At 48.0% G+C, this 18,071-nt stretch overlaps 1 protein-coding gene across 1 annotated transcript in view; it reads left to right on the forward strand.

Moving 5' to 3' along the window:
- Nucleotides 1-2,635: 2,635 nt before the first annotated feature.
- Nucleotides 2,636-18,071, forward strand: part of LOC143804934 (kinesin-like protein KIF14) — a 239,885-nt gene continuing 224,449 nt past the window's right edge. Inside the window, exon 1 of the mRNA XM_077283557.1 lies at nt 2,636-2,761. Coding sequence (XP_077139672.1) covers nt 2,726-2,761 — 36 coding nt within the window. The 5' untranslated portion in view covers nt 2,636-2,725. The remainder of the gene's footprint in view (nt 2,762-18,071) is intronic.

Below are 18,071 nucleotides of genomic sequence, written 5' to 3' on the forward strand. Positions count from 1 at the left end.
AGCCCCATTTTTTAAATTTTCACACAGGTAACAGGAGAAAATTCACTATATAATTTGTTGTGCATTTTCTCTTGAGTACACAGATACCCAATATGTGGAGGAAAACTACTTACTCGAAGAGAAGGAGCGCCATTTGACTTTTTGAATGCAAAATTTGCTGAACTCATTAGTGGATGTCATGTTGCTTTTGGAGAGCCCCTGATGTACCTAAACAGTGAAAACTGCCCACTAGTAACCCCATTTTGAAAACTAGACCCCTCAGAGAACTTACCATAAATACTCGAGTATAAGCCGAGATTTTCAGCCCATGATTTTAGGCTGAAAGTGCCCCCCTCGGCTTATACTCAAGTCATTGTCCCAGGGGGTCGGTGGGGAAGGGGGAGTGGCAGGAGTGGTGGCTGTCACATCACACTTACACCCTCCTGGCACGGTCTCTGCACGTCCCTGCTTCTCAGATGGTCTCCGGCACCGGCAGCTCCCCCTGTGTTCAGCGATCACGTAGTACCGCTCATTAAAGTAATGAATATGCACGCAACTCCACTCCCATAGTCGTGGAGCGCTTATTCATTACTTTAATGAGTGGTAGCACGTGACCGCTGAGCACAGGAAGGAGCTGCCACCCCGGGAGGGCGAGTATGATGGGAAAGGGTGAGCCATGCGATATTCATTTGTCCCCGTTCCACCGCCGGGCTGTGTTTTCCACATCCTCTGGCTGTGACGTTCAGGTCAGAGGGTGCGATGATGTGGTTAGTGCGTGCGCCGCTCTCTGCCTCAACAGTCACTGCAGAGAGATGGAGCATCTTATGGGACCATTATTAACCTTTGTGCAGCATTATATGTGGCATATTTTAATATGGAGCATCTTATGGGGCCCATCATGAACTTTATGGAGCATTATATGGGGCGTATTTTGTATGGAGCATCTTATGGGACCATTATTAACCTTTGTGCAGCATTATATGAGGCATATTTTAATATGGAGCATCTTATGGGGCCCATCATAAACTGTATGGAGCATTATATGGGACGTATTTTGTATGGAGCATCTTATGGAGCCCATCATGAACTGTATGGAGCATTATATGGGGCTCCTGATTCAATGTGGATATTCAAAAACATTTAACCTACTGATGTCTCAATTAATTTTACTTTTATTGGTATCTATTTTTATTTTTGAAACTTACCGGTAGCTGCCGCATTTCCCACCCTAGGCTTATACTCGAGTCAAAAAGTTTTCCCAGTTTTTTGTGGCAAAATAAGGGGTCTTGGCTTATACTCTGCTCAGCTTATACTCGAGTATACTGTATAAGGTATATAGATTTGTGGTAAGCACCTTGAATCCTCAGATGCTTCACAGAAGTTTATAACATTGAGCTGTAAAAAAAGCAACATATTTTCCCCACAAAAATGTTGTTTTAGCCCCAATTTTTTTTATTTTCCCAAGAGTAAAAGAAAAAATTTACCCCAAAATTTGTTGTAAAAATTTCTTCTGAACACATCAATACGCCATATGTGGTCAAAAACTAATTTTGAGGCACAATACAAAGCTCAAAAGTGAAAGCGCCATATTGGAGTTCAGATCTTGCTAGACTGGTTTGAAGGTGCCATGTCACATTGGTACAGCCCCTGAGGTGCTAGTACAGTGGAACCCCCATAAGTGGCCCATTTTACAAACTACACTTCTCAATGAATCCATATTGGGGTGCAGTGATCATATTTACACCAAGGATGAGTCACATAATTTTATACCATTGGGCAGTGAAAAAAAAATTACATTTTTACCACAAAAATGTGGTTTTAGCCCCAGATTTTACATTTTCACACTGGGGGATGAGTAAAAATTGCACCAAAATTTGTACCACAATTTATGCTGAATTTGGAAATACTCCACATGTGGCTGTACAGTACTGCTTAGCCACGTGGTGAGACTCAGGAGGGACTGAGCGCTATTTGCCTCCAGGAGAGCAGATTTTGCTAGAATAGTTTGTGGACTTTATATATAGAGCCCCCAAGTGCTAGAAGAGAAGAATCCCCCCTCAAGTTACCCCATTTTGGAAATTATACCCCTTTGGGAGTTTATCTACAGGTGTAGTGACGATTTTGACTACATGGCTGTTTTCCAGAAACAAGAAGCAGTGGATGTGGCTGACTGAAAATTGCAAACTGCCACTGTAGTGCCCAGTGCGTTGTAGACACCAGTACGTTATAGTGACCAGTACGCTTTAGTGACCAGTATTGGTTAATGACCAGTCCATTGTAGTGACCAGTCCATTGTAGTGACCAGTCCATTGTAGTGACCAGTACTTTGTGCCCAACCAGTGGCGTAGGAAGGGGGGGGCGGGGGGGGGGCCGCCCCGGGCGGCACAATGTGGGGGGCGTATTGTAGTCCAAAGCTGTGACGCTCCGACTCCATCACTAGTGCTTGTTTCTGCATCACTGAGACGCTGCAGATGAAAAGGAGCAGAGTGTGGTGTCTCTAAAGAGTGGAGAGACTTGTGGGGGTGGCGTGCATTCTTAACACAGTGCGTGCACACATCTCCATAGCCCAGGACACTGTAACACCCCCCCCCCCATTCGGTCAGGATGGACTGAGCCAAAGGACCTTTCCTGACCCCGACGTCGTAGATACCTGTGATCAGTCACGTGTGTGGGAGGACTCGTCACACTGTAGGCTGACGGCTGTGCTGTGTACTAACTGCTGTACGAGGGTTATGTAGTGCGCAGTATGTACCGATGTATGAGTGTACATGAGAATGTTCAGGTAAGAAGATCGGCTAGGTGTTTGTTATAGGGGAACCTCGCTCTGTGCCGTCAGTCGTATACGCGGGGCTCTGCACCTTCTTCCGTATATACTGGGCTCTGCGCTGTCTGCCGTATACACTGGGCTGTGTGCCGTCTGCCATATACGCGGGGCTTTGCGCCTTCTGCCGTATACGCGGGGCTCTGCGCCTTCTTCCGTATACACTGGGCTCTGCGCCTTCTTCCGTATACACTGGGCTCTGCGCCATCTTCCGTATACCCGGGGCTCTGCGCCTTCTGCCGTATACGCGGGGCTCTGCGCCATCTTCCGTATACGCGGGGCTCTGCGCCTTCTGCCATATACACTGGGCTCTGCGCCTTCTGCCATATACGCGGGGCTCTGCGCCTTCTGCCGTATACGCGGGGCTCTGCGCCTTCTGCCGTATACGCGGGGCTCTGCGCCTTCTGCCGTATACGCGGTGCTCTGCGCCTTCTGCCGTATACGCGGGGCTCTGCGCCTTCTGCCGTATACGCGGGGCTCTGCGCCTTCTGCCGTATACGCGGGGCTCTGCGCCTTCTGCCATATATGCGGGGCTCTGCGCCTTCTGCTGTATACGCGGGGCTGTGTGTCGTTTGCCATATACGCGGGGCTCTGCGCCTCCTGCCATATACGCGGGGCTCTGCGCCTTCTGCCGTATACGCGGGGCTGTGTGCCGTCTGCCATGTACGCGGGGCTCTGCGCCTTCTGTCGTATACGCGGGGCTCTGCGCCTTCTGTCATATACGCGGGGCTCTGCGCCTTCTGTCGTATACTATTTTTGGTAACCTTTGTGTGGTATGGGGCCGGGGGGGGGGCGCCAAACTCGGGAACAGCCCCGGGCGGCAAAAGCTCTAGCTACGCCACTGTCCCCAACTCATGCTTCTGGAGACACGCACCCGTAAATTAGGCAATATTTCATAGCTGCAGAAATGCCAAACAAGTGGACACTATATGTGGTTTAGGTATACTGTGGGGCTCAGAAGGGAGAGGTGCATTTGGATTTGAGAGCCATGAATTTGAACTAATAGCAAAGCCACAAAAGAGGACTAAAATCCTCAAAAAATTAAAAAAAAGGCAGCACCGCTTACCTGCCCAGGTTTTTTGACAAATGCACTACAGGATCTAGCCAGCCCATATAGCAAGATATTGGCAACACAGGTGCAAAATACCAAACAGACAGCCACAAGTGGATGCTATATGTGGTTTAGGTATACTGTGGGGCCCAGAAAGGAGAAGCGCATTTGGATTTGGGAGCCCTGAATTTGCTCAATTTCTTTTTTGGGGCGAGGAGCTGTAGCACTTTTACAGAGCCTTAGTACTACCAGTAGTGTGGAAGCACCGCTACAGGGCAAGTGGGAAGAGCGAGGCTAAGTGCCAGAATTGGCACATCTATAAAATGCGCCATTTCTGGGGCGGCTGAGAGCTGATGTTTTTAACCTGGGGGATGCCAATATCCATGACTGCTTCACAGGCTATTATTGTCAGCCTGCAGCTGTCTGCCTAACCCTTGCTGGTTCGATTTTATATGGGGACCCCATGTCAGTTTTTTTCTGGGGTTCCCCTGTAAACTAGCCAGTAAAGTCTAAGCAAACAGCTGTGAGCTGATATTAACTGGGAACCTTTATGGGTATTGGCTCCTTCCCAGAATATTAACATCAGCCCTCAGCCATTGGCTTTCCCTCGGCTGGTTATGAAAATTATACGGGACCCCATGCAATTTAAAAAAATATATATTTGAAAAATAAACAGATATTGCATTTCAAGCAGATTTCTGACAGCTGCTTTTTTGTTACAGCATATGTAGGTTAATTATGTTAATGCTCCTACATAGGCTGGTGACTATGTGTGTGTCTTTATTTAATTTTAATGAGGGTGTCTGGCTAAAGAGTGTCATGATCCAGGCCGGAGTTTGTTCCTTGCTATTCTCTCCCATGTCTGGTCATGCGGGGGTTAACATTCTTTGCCTCGTTTTGGGATCTGTTTTGCTATTTCAGTCCACAGCTGTCTGCAGACAGCATCAGCTATAGTTCTTGCCCCTGACTTGAGCGACTGACCCCTTTACACCCTGATTTGTCCTCTGCCCATTTACTCAGTTCCCCTGCCTTCCCATTCCTGCTTCCTCGCTCGTCTTGCTGTGTGCTCCCTGTGCTGTGACCTTGGTATCTGACCTGTTTCTCTGTCTCACATCTCTGGCATCTCTGCTCCAGACCGGCTTCGACTTCTTTGGCATGTATCTGACCACGTGTATTGCCATTTCCCCTGGTACTGTGTTTCCTATCCGTTCCTGACCCGGCTTGTCTGACCTCTCTCTCGCCACCTGGTGGCACCTGCGCTGCCGCACTTAAGTGTTACGCAGTGAGTGCTACCTATCTTCCCTCTCCAGCACCCCCTGGGATAGGACGCACGATACTGCACTGCGGCAGCATTACATTATATCTGACCTTTACATTTAAATTTTTTTTCCTCTGGTCATTGATCTGCCTCGTAACCTGGCGGATCAGGTGTCCAGTTTGATGCAGATGATGTGAGAATTGTCGGTGGAACATAGGGCTCTGGCCACATCCCATACTCAATTGCAGAAAGAGTTGACGGAGACTGCTATGACGATGCAGGGTACCAGCCCTCATGTTGTTAGTAGGTCTGGTGATTCTGTTGATGTTGCCTTGCACTCTCCTGAACACTCGGTTAAACTTCCTGACTAGTGTTGAGCGATACCGTCCGATACTTGAAAGTATCGGTATCGGAAAGTATCGGCCGATACCGGCAAAGTATCGGATCCAATCCGATACTGATACCCGATACCAATACAAGTCAATGGGACTCAAGTATCGGACGGTATTCCTGATGGTTCCCAGGGTCTGAAGGAGAGGAAACTCTCCTTCAGGCCCTGGGAACCATATTAATGTGTAAAATAAAGAATTAAAATAAAAAATATCGCTATACTCACCTCTCTGACGCAGCCGGGACCTCAGCGAGGGAACCGGCAGCGTTGTTTGTTTAAAATTCGCGCTTTTACTTGGTTACGTGAAGTCCCAGCTTGTGATTGGTCAGGGCGGCCATGTTGCCGGGACGCGGACCAATCACAGCAAGCCGTGACGAAATTACGTCACGGCTTGCTGTGATTGGTCCGCGTCCCGGCAACATGGCCGCCATTAACCAATCACAAGCCGTGACGTCACGGGAGGCTGGACATGCGCGTATTTTGAAAAGCGCGCGTGTCCAGCCTCCAGTGACGTCACGGCTTATGATTGGTCACGGCGCCATGTTGCCGGGACGCGGACCAATCACAGCAAGCCGTGACGAAATTACGTCACGGCTTGCTGTGATTGGTCCGCGTCCCGGCAACATGGCCGCCATTAACCAATCACAAGCCGTGACGTCACGGGAGGCTGGACATGCGCGTATTTTGAAAAGCGCGCGTGTCCAGCCTCCAGTGACGTCCCGGCTTGTGATTGGTTAATGGCGGCCATGTTGCCGGGACGTCACTGGAGGCTGGACACGCGCGCTTTTCAAAATACGCGCATGTCCAGCCTCCCGTGACGTCACGGCTTGTGATTGGTTAATGGCGGCCATGTTGCCGGGACGTCACTGGAGGCTGGACACGCGCGCTTTTCAAAATACGCGCATGTCCAGCCTCCCGTGACGTCACGGCTTGTGATTGGTTAATGGCGGCCATGTTGCCGGGACGCGGACCAATCACAGCAAGCCGTGACGTAATTTCGTCACGGCTTGCTGTGATTGGTCCGCGTCCCGGCAACATGGCCGCCCTGACCAATCACAAGCCGGGACTTCACGTAACCAAGTAAAAGCGCGAAATTTAAACAAACAACGCTGCCGGTTCCCTCGCTGAGGTCCAGGCTGCGTCGGACAGGTGAGTATAGCGACATTTTTTATTTTAATTCTCTTTTTTACACATTATTACATTAATGTTGTTGCGATACCCGATACCCGATACCACAAAAGTATCGGATCTCGGTATCGGAAATTCCGATACAGCAAGTATCGGCCGATACCCGATACTTGCAGTATCGGAATGCTCAACACTATTCCTGACACCTTTTCCTGGCAAGAAGGAGAAGATTTGAATGTTCAGGGAGAATTGTAAATTATTATTTTCGCTTAGGCCTTGATCTTCTGGGGATGAGAGCCAGCGGGTGGGGATAATTATTTCCTTACTCAGGGAGGGTACCCAATATTTTGGGCTTTCTCGCTGCCCCCTACTGCCCCTGAACGGATGTAGGTGGATAGGTTTTTTCAGGCCTTAGGACTTATCTATAATGAACTGGACCATGTCAGTTTGGCAGAGGACACTATCATGGGTCTTGTTTAGGGGAAGCTCTCAGGTAAGTGGTATTGCTCGGAGTTTAGACGATCATCTCCGGAGGTGTCCTGGATGACTCTGCACTCAGGTGCCAGTTCCAGAGGGGACTGTCTGATCATCTGAAGGACGCTCTCGATCTCCATCCACTTAGTAGTTCCTTGGAGGAGGCTATGACTCAGGCCATCCGGATGGATCGTAGACTAAGGGAGAGGGGTATTATGCAGCAAGATGTTCCTCTACTCCCGAGTAATCCCGATGCTATGCCACTTTCTGAGCCCATGGAGGTGGGGGCCACCATCATCAAGGAAAAGGAGAGGAGACGACAATGGGAAGGGAGACTGCTTCTACAGCGGTAGTCCGGGACACTGGAAGAAGGTCTGTCCCTCCTGTCCTCTGATTCCCAAGGTGTCGGAAAATGCCTAAGTCTGGGTAACTATCGAGGAGGTTGCCCATACGCTCAGGTACCTTTTTCCTCATTGCTTAGATTACAGCTGGAAGTGGAACTTTATGTTGAGAACTGTTATACTCCCACTTCAGCTTTTGTGGACAGAGGGTCATCTCTGAACTTGATTGACTCTGACTTGGTGGCCAAATGTAAGTTAGGGACAGTCAGGTTGGGAACCCCCATCAATATCGTGGCCATTGATTAAACTCCTCTTGCTAAGAATGTGGTTAAGTGGGTCTCCAAGGAGTTTATCCTCAAGGTGGGGTCTCGTCATCAAGAACGTATTATATGTTTTGTGCTGGACTATCTTCCTGCAGGATTGGTGTTGGGGTTTCCCTGGTTACAAGTACATAACCCGGTCTTTGACTGGGAAGCTGTGTCATCCGTCAGTCTGGAGGGTATTTGTCATGATCCAGGCCGGGGTTTGTTTCTTGCTATTTTCTTTCTGGTCTGGTCATGCAGGGTTAACCTTCTCTGCCTTGTTTTGGGTTTTGTGTGGCTATTTAAGTCTGCTGTGGCCTACAGACCAATGTCAGTGATAGTTCATGCTCCCAGGCTAGAGCAGTTGACCCCTTGATACCATATGTTGTCCTCTGCCCATGTACTCTGTTCCCATGACTTCCCTTTGCTGCCTCCCCGCCTTGTCTTAGTGTTCCCTCCCTGTTCTTGGACCTCTTGGTATGTGACCCGGCTTGTCTTCTGACCTGTTTTACTGTCTCTCGTCTCGGTTATATCTGCTCCCATCTGGCTCTGAATTCTGGCCTGTATTTGACCACATGTATTGCTGTGACCTCTGGTACTTCTTGTCCTGACAGTTTCTGACTCGGCTCATCTGACCACTCTTTCGCCACTTGGTGGTGCTTGTGCTCCTGCTCAGTGGTGTTACGCTGTGTGTGCAAACCTCTCTTCCCTCACCAGCATCTCCTGGTGGAGGTTGTGCTATACTGCACTGCAGCAGCATTACATTATCACTGACCATACATTTAAAGGGGAGTTCATATTTTTTTCTCTGCTCTGGATCCACTCCATACCTTGGTGGATCAAATGGACAGTTTGACACAAATGATGCAGGATCTGTCTGTGGAATAGAGGGACTTGGCCTCATCTCACAACCACCTGCAATGGGAACTTTCTGACACAGTAAAATCTCTGCAGACTGTCTGTAAGCACTCTAACACTGTTGATGTCTCATTGCACTCTCCTGTATCTACGGTTAGGCTCCCAGATACCTTCTCCAGGGAATAGGAGAGGTTCCGTAAGTTCAAGGAGTTGCAAGCTATTGTTTTCTCTCAGACCCCGATCTTCTGGAGATAATCATTTTCTTACTGCGGGAGGGACCTCAGTCGTGGGCTTTCTCTTTACCTGCTTCTGGCCCTGAACATGTGTCTGTGTCTTATTTTTGACGAGTCTGACTGGGTCAGAGTGGCAGAGGACACAATCATGAGTCTCTTTCAGGGAAAGCTCTCGGCTGAATGGTATTGCTCCGAGTTCCGTCGATGGTCCACTGAGGTCTCATATGATTACTTTGCACTGAGATGTCAGTTCAAGAGAGGACTGTTGGATCACCTGAAGGATGCTCTGGCTGTTCATCCACTACCCAGCTCATTGAGGGAGGCTATGACTCAGGCTATCTGTATGGATCAGAGGCTAAGGGAGAGAGATGTTACACAGTGAGAGGTTCTGTTACTCCTTGCTAATCCTGTTATTTTACCACTGTCTGAACCCATGGAGGTGGGGGCCACCAACCTCAAAGAGGAGAGGAGACGGCGACGTGAAGGAAGGCTGTTTTTACTGCTGAGATCCAGGACATTGGAAAAAGGACTGCCCCTCTTGCCCACAGACCTACAAATGGCTGAGTCTGGGTGATTGTCATGGAGGTCACCCAGACTTTCATGTACCTTTTTCTTCATTTTCAAAAGTACTGTTGTAAGTGGAACTTAGTTGTGGGAGTTGCTGCATGCCCACGTCTGCTTTCGTGGACTGCGGGTCATCCATGAACTTTATTGACTCTAATTTGGCGACCAAGTGTAAGTTAGGGACAGTTAGGCTGGAGACTCCTATTCATATTGTTGCCATTGACAAAACACCACTGGCTAAGAATGTTATTAAGTTTGTCTCATAGGAGTTTCTCCTTAAAGTGGGTTCCTTGCACCAGGAACGTATTTCATGTTTTGTTCTGGACTATCTGCCTGCAGGACTGGTGTTGGCGTTCCCCTGGTTACAGCTGCATAATCCTGTGATAGACTGGGAATCTCGGGACATTGTTAAATGGGGTCCTAATTGTAGTAGAAGTGTCAGTATTCCGGGTTTTCCAAGTCACCTTGTGAATGATTTTGCCCTTTGTTAAGATGGAGTTTGCTGTTTTTGTCTGCCCTACTGTTATGATCCGGTGACCTTGGAGCCGCATGAGAGACTTTCTCAGGAGAAGGTGGTACCTGTACTGACCGCAAACCCTAAACTAACACCGCAACTAGAAGTAGCCATGGGATGTACCTAACACGTCCTAGACACCTCGACACAGCCGGAGGACTAAATACCCCTATAGATAGAAATGGGAATTCTATCTTGCCTCAGAGCAAAACCCCAAGGATAGGCAGCCCCCCACAAATATTGACTGTGAGTATAAGAGGAAAAACACACGCAGGCAGAAAAACAGGATTTAGCAAAAGAGGCACTTCTAGCTAAACAGAAAAGGATAGGACAGAATTCTAAGCGGTCAGTATTAAAATCCTAAAAATATCCACAGCAGATAATACAAATATTCTACATCTAACTAAAGACGAAAAGGGAGAGACGTTGGAGTGTATAGGTAATAGATACTTTATTAATACAAGTACAAAACAATTTATCCATACAAAATCCGTATAAAATGCACAACCAGGATGGTAAAAAAGAATGAGTGGGGATCACCAGGTGTGTACCGCCTATAGAGCCAGCATGCAAACAATACAAGGTAAGAAGCCTATAGCTATAGTAGCACGTGAGTCTATGGGCCAAACTGGCATGAACGTAACAAGTAGTAAAGGTGATTCTTACCGCTGCTGAGCCCCACAGTGGCGCACACCCGGATAGATCCTAAGCACAGTCCCCGACGCGCGTTTCGCCCACGATATTAGGTAGCTTTATCAAGGGGAGATGCCCCTGAGCGTGACCGCCATCATTTAAATGTGGCCAGCAGAACCTCATGTGACCGGTCACATGTGGCACGGCGGCCAATAGAATCTGGAAATACCGGCGCGTGCACACGCCGCACGCCGAGCCCCATACCGCAGAAGGCGTCATGCATCGCGGGTGCGCCTGGGAAAGGACCCAGAGCGCACGCGCGAGGCACAGGGGACGCCACCACGGGAGAGGGCAGGGAGAGAGGCGGCGCACGCGCACTCCAGCATATAATAACTAAGTTAGTAAACTTAAAGGATAAAACCCCATACGGGCTCAAAAGGAGCCGAAGAGTCAATGTGACCGGTGAATATGGTACATGAGAGACAATTAGTGGCATAAATAGAAAGGTCCGCATAATTGAAAAGTATATACACCGCAAAGGAAAATATGTAACAACAATAAGAGACATCATAATTAGAGCCAAAGCAATCTGGTCCATTTTGTTGTGAGGCGGTGTAGATGGCTTTATGATGAAAATCATTCTACTGCGGCCAAAAGATGATATAAATCTAAGATGATGCAAGACACGCTCAGACATCAATGGGTTAAAACTGCAAGAAATAAATATATAAACACGGAAAGAAAAAAGACACATTAATGAAAGAATAAAAACCAAATAAAAACCATAGTAGGATCCTACATAGATACCCACCCACAGGGGAAGGTGGTACAAAGGGCACAAAATGGTGAGAGAGACAAAAGCATAATCAAAAATACAATACCACTTGGTATATACTTGAACAGGATATATAAAAGATATCACAGAGATGGTACCACAAATCAGGGCCTTCACAAAAAGGAGGAAAAGCTTAAGGACTCATTAAGTCCTTTAGGTGTCATCGTATCCACTCGGACAATCCAGCTACCCTCACGCTGGGCAAGAACCCTTTTATAATTGCCACCTCTTAATCCCAAGTGGATATTCTCGATGCCTCTGACCTGAAGAGTCCTTGCATTACAGTCGTGAAACTGTTTGAAATGGCGAGGGATAGTCTTCAGGTCAGAGGCATCCTCAACAGTTCTGGCCGCCTGTATATCCCTGACGTGTTCGCGGACACGTATCCGTAACTCCCTGGATGTCAGCCCGATATAGATCAGCGAACATCCGCATGTGGCGTAATACACCACATTGGATGTACCGCACGTGATACGCTGCCGAATGGAAAACTCCTTACTGCCATCAGAGGATTTGAAGGTGGTGGCCCGAATTATGTTTTCACACGCCAGGCAATGGCCACACTGAAAGGAGCCCAAACTCGGGCCCCTGGTACTAAAAGGGTTAGTATAAGGGGCGATGTAGTGGCTGCGGACAAGAAGGTTACTTAGGTTTGGGGATCTCTTTGCAGTCATTAGAGGGAAGTCACCCGGTGCCTGTGCAAGGGAAGGTTCAGTCTTTAAAACCGGCCAATGTTTTTTTAAAATCTCTCTCATATGGGACCATTCATGGTTATAAGTTGTTATGAACCTAACCTTGTCATCATTTGACTCTCCTACACGTTTCCTGTTTTTAGTGTATAGGAGGTCTCTACGGGGTGTCCGCCTAGCCCTATCAAAGCCCCTCCTAATGCTTCTTCGACTATATCCTCGATCCCTGAAACGACCCTCCAAGTCAGCCGCCCGTGCCAAAAACCTATCCTCTGTAGAACAAATCCGCCTCATTCTAAGGAACTGTCCGACCGGGACAGCCCCAATGGTGGAGGGATTATGTGCGGAATCCGCACTTAATAGCGCATTAACGGATGTCGACTTCCTGAATACGTCAGTCTGGATACGACGGGTAGTGTCGATCTCCAACGTGATATCCAGGAAGTCGATGCGCTGTAAGTCAAAGTTATACGTAAGCCTGATGTTGAAAGGATTAGCATCCAGCTCCCTCATAAAATCCTCGAGCTGCCGCGCCGTCCCCGCCCACAAAAAGAGGACGTCATCAATATATCTGAGCCAGCACAGCACATGGGCAGCGGCCTGCAACCCCCCATCACCAAAAATGTGCCTCTCCCATGAACCCAGGAAGAGATTGGCGTATGAAGGGGCACAGGCCGCGCCCATGGCCGTGCCGCGCTTCTGCAGATAAAATGCGTCCTTAAAGGTAAAAAAATTATGGGTCAGGGCAAAGCGCAGCAGCTCGAGGATTAATTCACACATGGGGCTGCCCAAGTCGGAGGCCCCCAAGAAGAGGCGGACTGCTGCTAAACCATGCTCGTGGTCAATGCACGTATATAGCGTCTGTACATCGGCGGTGACCAAGAGGACGCCAGGCTCCACAAAGATGCCGTCAACCCGTGTAAGGACGTCCGTCGTGTCCCTAACGTATGATGGTAATGTTTCTACGAGAGGTTTTAAAAAGAAATCTATGAATTTGCAAATTGGGTCACATAGACCCTCAATGCCTGACACGATCGGACTCCCCGGTGGGTTGACGGGATCCTTGTGGACCTTCGGAAGCAGGTAGAAAGTGGGTATCCTTGGAAACTTCACTGTTAGGCCATCTAGCACCTTCCTGTCAATGATACCATCTTCGAAAGCCCTACCCAGAATAGTCTGAAGCTGAGAGGAGAAGGAGGACAAAGGGCTATGTGTCAATTTAACATATGTAGAGGCATCCCGCAGCTGGCGGAATGCCTCTTTCTCGTATTTATCGCATGGCCAGATGACTATGTTCCCCCCCTTGTCAGCTGGTTTAATAATAATGTCCTTGAAAGACTGTAGTTCTTTTATAGCATCCCTCTGCTTAAGTGTAAGATTGTCAAATCAAAACGTAGATTTGACAATCTTACACTTAAGCAGAGGGATGCTATAAAAGAACTACAGTCTTTCAAGGACATTATTATTAAACCAGCTGACAAGGGGGGGAACATAGTCATCTGGCCATGCGATAAATACGAGAAAGAGGCATTCCGCCAGCTGCGGGATGCCTCTACATATGTTAAATTGACACATAGCCCTTTGTCCTCCTTCTCCTCTCAGCTTCAGACTATTCTGGGTAGGGCTTTCGAAGATGGTATCATTGACAGGAAGGTGCTAGATGGCCTAACAGTGAAGTTTCCAAGGATACCCACTTTCTACCTGCTTCCGAAGGTCCACAAGGATCCCGTCAACCCACCGGGGCGTCCGATCGTGTCAGGCATTGAGGGTCTATGTGACCCAATTTGCAAATTCATAGATTTCTTTTTAAAACCTCTCGTAGAAACATTACCATCATACGTTAGGGACACGACGGACGTTCTTACACGGGTTGACGGCATCTTTGTGGAGCCTGGCGTCCTCTTGGTCACCGCCGATGTACAGACGCTATATACGTGCATTGACCACGAGCATGGTTTAGCAGCAGTCCGCCTCTTCTTGGGGGCCTCCGACTTGGGCAGCCCCATGTGTGAATTAATCCTCGAGCTGCTGCGCTTTGCCCTGACCCATAATTTTTTTACCTTTAAGGACGCATTTTATCTGCAGAAGCGCGGCACGGCCATGGGCACGGCCTGTGCCCCTTCATACGCCAATCTCTTCCTGGGTTCATGGGAGAGGCACATTTTTGGTGATGGGGGGTTGCAGGCCGCTGCCCATGTGCTGTGCTGGCTCAGATATATTGATGACGTCCTCTTTTTGTGGGCGGGGACGGCGCGGCAGCTCGAGGATTTTATGAGGGAGCTGGATGCTAATCCTTTCAACATCAGGCTTACGTATAACTTTGACTTACAGCGCATCGACTTCCTGGATATCACGTTGGAGATCGACACTACCCGTCGTATCCAGACTGACGTATTCAGGAAGTCGACATCCGTTAATGCGCTATTAAGTGCGGATTCCGCACATAATCCCTCCACCATTGGGGCTGTCCCGGTCGGACAGTTCCTTAGAATGAGGCGGATTTGTTCTACAGAGGATAGGTTTTTGGCACGGGCGGCTGACTTGGAGGGTCGTTTCAGGGATCGAGGATATAGTCGAAGAAGCATTAGGAGGGGCTTTGATAGGGCTAGGCGGACACCCCGTAGAGACCTCCTATACACTAAAAACAGGAAACGTGTAGGAGAGTCAAATGATGACAAGGTTAGGTTCATAACAACTTATAACCATGAATGGTCCCATATGAGAGAGATTTTAAAAAAACATTGGCCGGTTTTAAAGACTGAACCTTCCCTTGCACAGGCACTGGGTGACTTCCCTCTAATGACTGCAAAGAGATCCCCAAACCTAAGTAACCTTCTTGTCCGCAGCCACTACATCGCCCCTTATACTAACCCTTTTAGTACCAGGGGCCCGAGTTTGGGCTCCTTTCAGTGTGGCCATTGCCTGGCATGTGAAAACATCATTCGGGCCACCACCTTCAAATCCTCTGATGGCAGTAAGGAGTTTTCCATTCGGCAGCGTATCACGTGCGGTACATCCAATGTGGTGTATTACGCCACATGCGGATGTTCGCTGATCTATATCGGGCTGACATCCAGGGAGTTACGGATACGTGTCCGCGAACACGTCAGGGATATACAGGCGGCCAGAACTGTTGAGGATGCCTCTGACCTGAAGACTATCCCTCGCCATTTCAAACAGTTTCACGACTGTAATGCAAGGACTCTTCAGGTCAGAGGCATCGAGAATATCCACTTGGGATTAAGAGGTGGCAATTATAAAAGGGTTCTTGCCCAGCGTGAGGCTAGCTGGATTGTCCGAGTGGATACGATGACACCTAAAGGACTTAATGAGTCCTTAAGCTTTTCCTCCTTTTTGTGAAGGCCCTGATTTGTGGTACCATCTCTGTGATATCTTTTATATATCCTGTTCAAGTATATACCAAGTGGTATTGTATTTTTGATTATGCTTTTGTCTCTCTCACCATTTTGTGCCCTTTGTACCACCTTCCCCTGTGGGTGGGTATCTATGTAGGATCCTACTATGGTTTTTATTTGGTTTTTATTCTTTCATTAATGTGTCTTTTTTCTTTCCGTGTTTATATATTTATTTCTTGCAGTTTTAACCCATTGATGTCTGAGCGTGTCTTGCATCATCTTAGATTTATATCATCTTTTGGCCGCAGTAGAATGATTTTCATCATAAAGCCATCTACACCGCCTCACAACAAAATGGACCAGATTGCTTTGGCTCTAATTATGATGTCTCTTATTGTTGTTACATATTTTCCTTTGCGGTGTATATACTTTTCAATTATGCGGACCTTTCTATTTATGCCACTAATTGTCTCTCATGTACCATATTCACCTGTCACATTGACTCTTCGGCTCCTTTTGAGCCCGTATGGGGTTTTATCCTTTAAGTTTACTAACTTAGTTATTATACGCTGGAGTGCGCGTGCGCCGCCTCTCTCCCTGCCCTCTCCCGTGGTGGCGTCTCCTGTGCCTCGCGCGTGCGCTCTGGGTCCTTTCCCAGGCGCACCCGCGATGCATGACGCCTTCTGCGGTATGGGGCTCGGCGTGCGGCGTGCGCACGCGCCGGTATTTCCAGATTCTATTGGCCGCCGTGCCACATGTGACCGGTCACATGAGGTTCTGCTGGCCACATTTAAATGATGGCGGTCACGCTCAGAGGCATCTCCCCTTGATAAAGCTACCTAATATCGTGGGCGAAACGCGCGTCGGGGACTGTGCTTAGGATCTATCCGGGTGTGCGCCACTGTGGGGCTCAGCAGCGGTAAGAATCACCTTTACTACTTGTTACGTTCATGCCAGTTTGGCCCATAGACTCACCTGCTACTATAGCTATAGGCTTCTTACCTTGTATTGTTTGCATGCTGGCTCTATAGGTGGTACACACCTGGTGATCCCCACTCACTCTTTTTTACCATCCTGGTTGTGCATTTTATACGGATTTTGTATGGATAAATTGTTTTGTACTTGTATTAATAAAGTATCTATTACCTATACACTCCAAAGTCTCTCCCTTTTCTTCTATGGCCTATATGGAGTTGGTTTTTCATGGTGAGGGGTAGTTTTGCACTATTCAGCGCTATCTCACCTCTCCTAGTATCTAGTATGTTGCCTTATTTTGTTATCATCTAACTAAAGACATAGAAAGTATACCTGCATCTCCTGAGAATCCAGCATGACTGAAAAATCCAAACAAAGTCTAAGCTGGACAGAAACACAATGAATTGCACTGAATTGCAAAGCACACTGCATGTGTGCACAGAGACAAAAAACCAGACACTTATCTTAGATGAATTGGCAGCAGGGCATGAGGAGCCAGAGAGAGATGCAATCCCTCCAAGTACAATGGACAACTGGCATGGACTCATGGATCCTGCACACCTAAATACCTAATAGATCTGCAATCAGCAGAAACACCTGCCCGGATTACAACCCCAAGACAACTGCACTACCACCAACAACCACCGGAGGGAGCCTAAGAGCAGAATTCACAACACCCTACTTCCTGTTCGTTTGTTTAAAACCTGGGTCAGGAGTCAGCCTCTTTGCTGGAGTATTCTGATTCTGTTCTCCTTCAGCTCAGCTGCTGGTTCTGAGTGTGTCTCTACCTCTGGCTCTGGACATTCTCTGCATATGTAAGCTAGACTCTCTCTGTTATCATTAGTCTGCTGACTTGGAACTTAACCCTTGGTTCATTCCTCCTGGTAAGAACTGTGTTTTTGGACTTTGTTTCTGGACTGTGTGTTGGTACTTAATCCTTCATTTGCTCCTCCCGGTGGGAGCTGTTAGAAACAACACCAGTATAATACTTAAATGTGAACCTGTTTCTGAACTTACCCGTGTTTATGCCACATCTGGGATCAACTTGTGAACTAGTTTCTGGACTTACCCATGTTCATGCCACACCTGGGATGAACTTGACTTGTGGACTTGTTCTGGACTTCCCTGTGTTTACTTCATACCTGGATTTGACTCTTTCTGCACTGACAGTGTTTGGATCTGTACCACGTTACCTGTCACACTCAACTTTTGTTCACCTTGCTGAGGTCTCTGCCTTAAGAACTCTGCCGATTTGCTGTATATGTTTCAAGGACTTGTTTCATTCCAGGACACTGTGGGTTATCAGTATATTGTTTTGGGTGTTATTGCTGTTGTACAAATACACTATTTGCACTAAAGAAACCCGTCTCTGTCTGTTCATTGCCCCACGCTATCAGAATCCTTGAGTTCCTACAATAGTATTACAAGAAGTTGCCTTTCTACTGTGTCTGTGTCATCCGTCAGTCTGGAAGGTATTCCAGAGTACCTGAAGGACTTTGAAGATGTGTTCTCCGAAAAGGAGGCTGAGGTTCTACCACCACACCGCCCATTCGATTGTGCTGTTGATTTTGTTCCTGGCGCCAAATTGCCCAAGGCCTGTCTGTACAATCTCTCCGGACCTGAGCGGGCTGCTATGAAGGAGTATATCTTTGATAGCCTTCGTAAAGGG

This window comes from Ranitomeya variabilis, chromosome 2 (assembly GCF_051348905.1).
Source record: "Ranitomeya variabilis isolate aRanVar5 chromosome 2, aRanVar5.hap1, whole genome shotgun sequence".
Classification (NCBI taxonomy): domain Eukaryota; kingdom Metazoa; phylum Chordata; class Amphibia; order Anura; family Dendrobatidae; genus Ranitomeya; species Ranitomeya variabilis.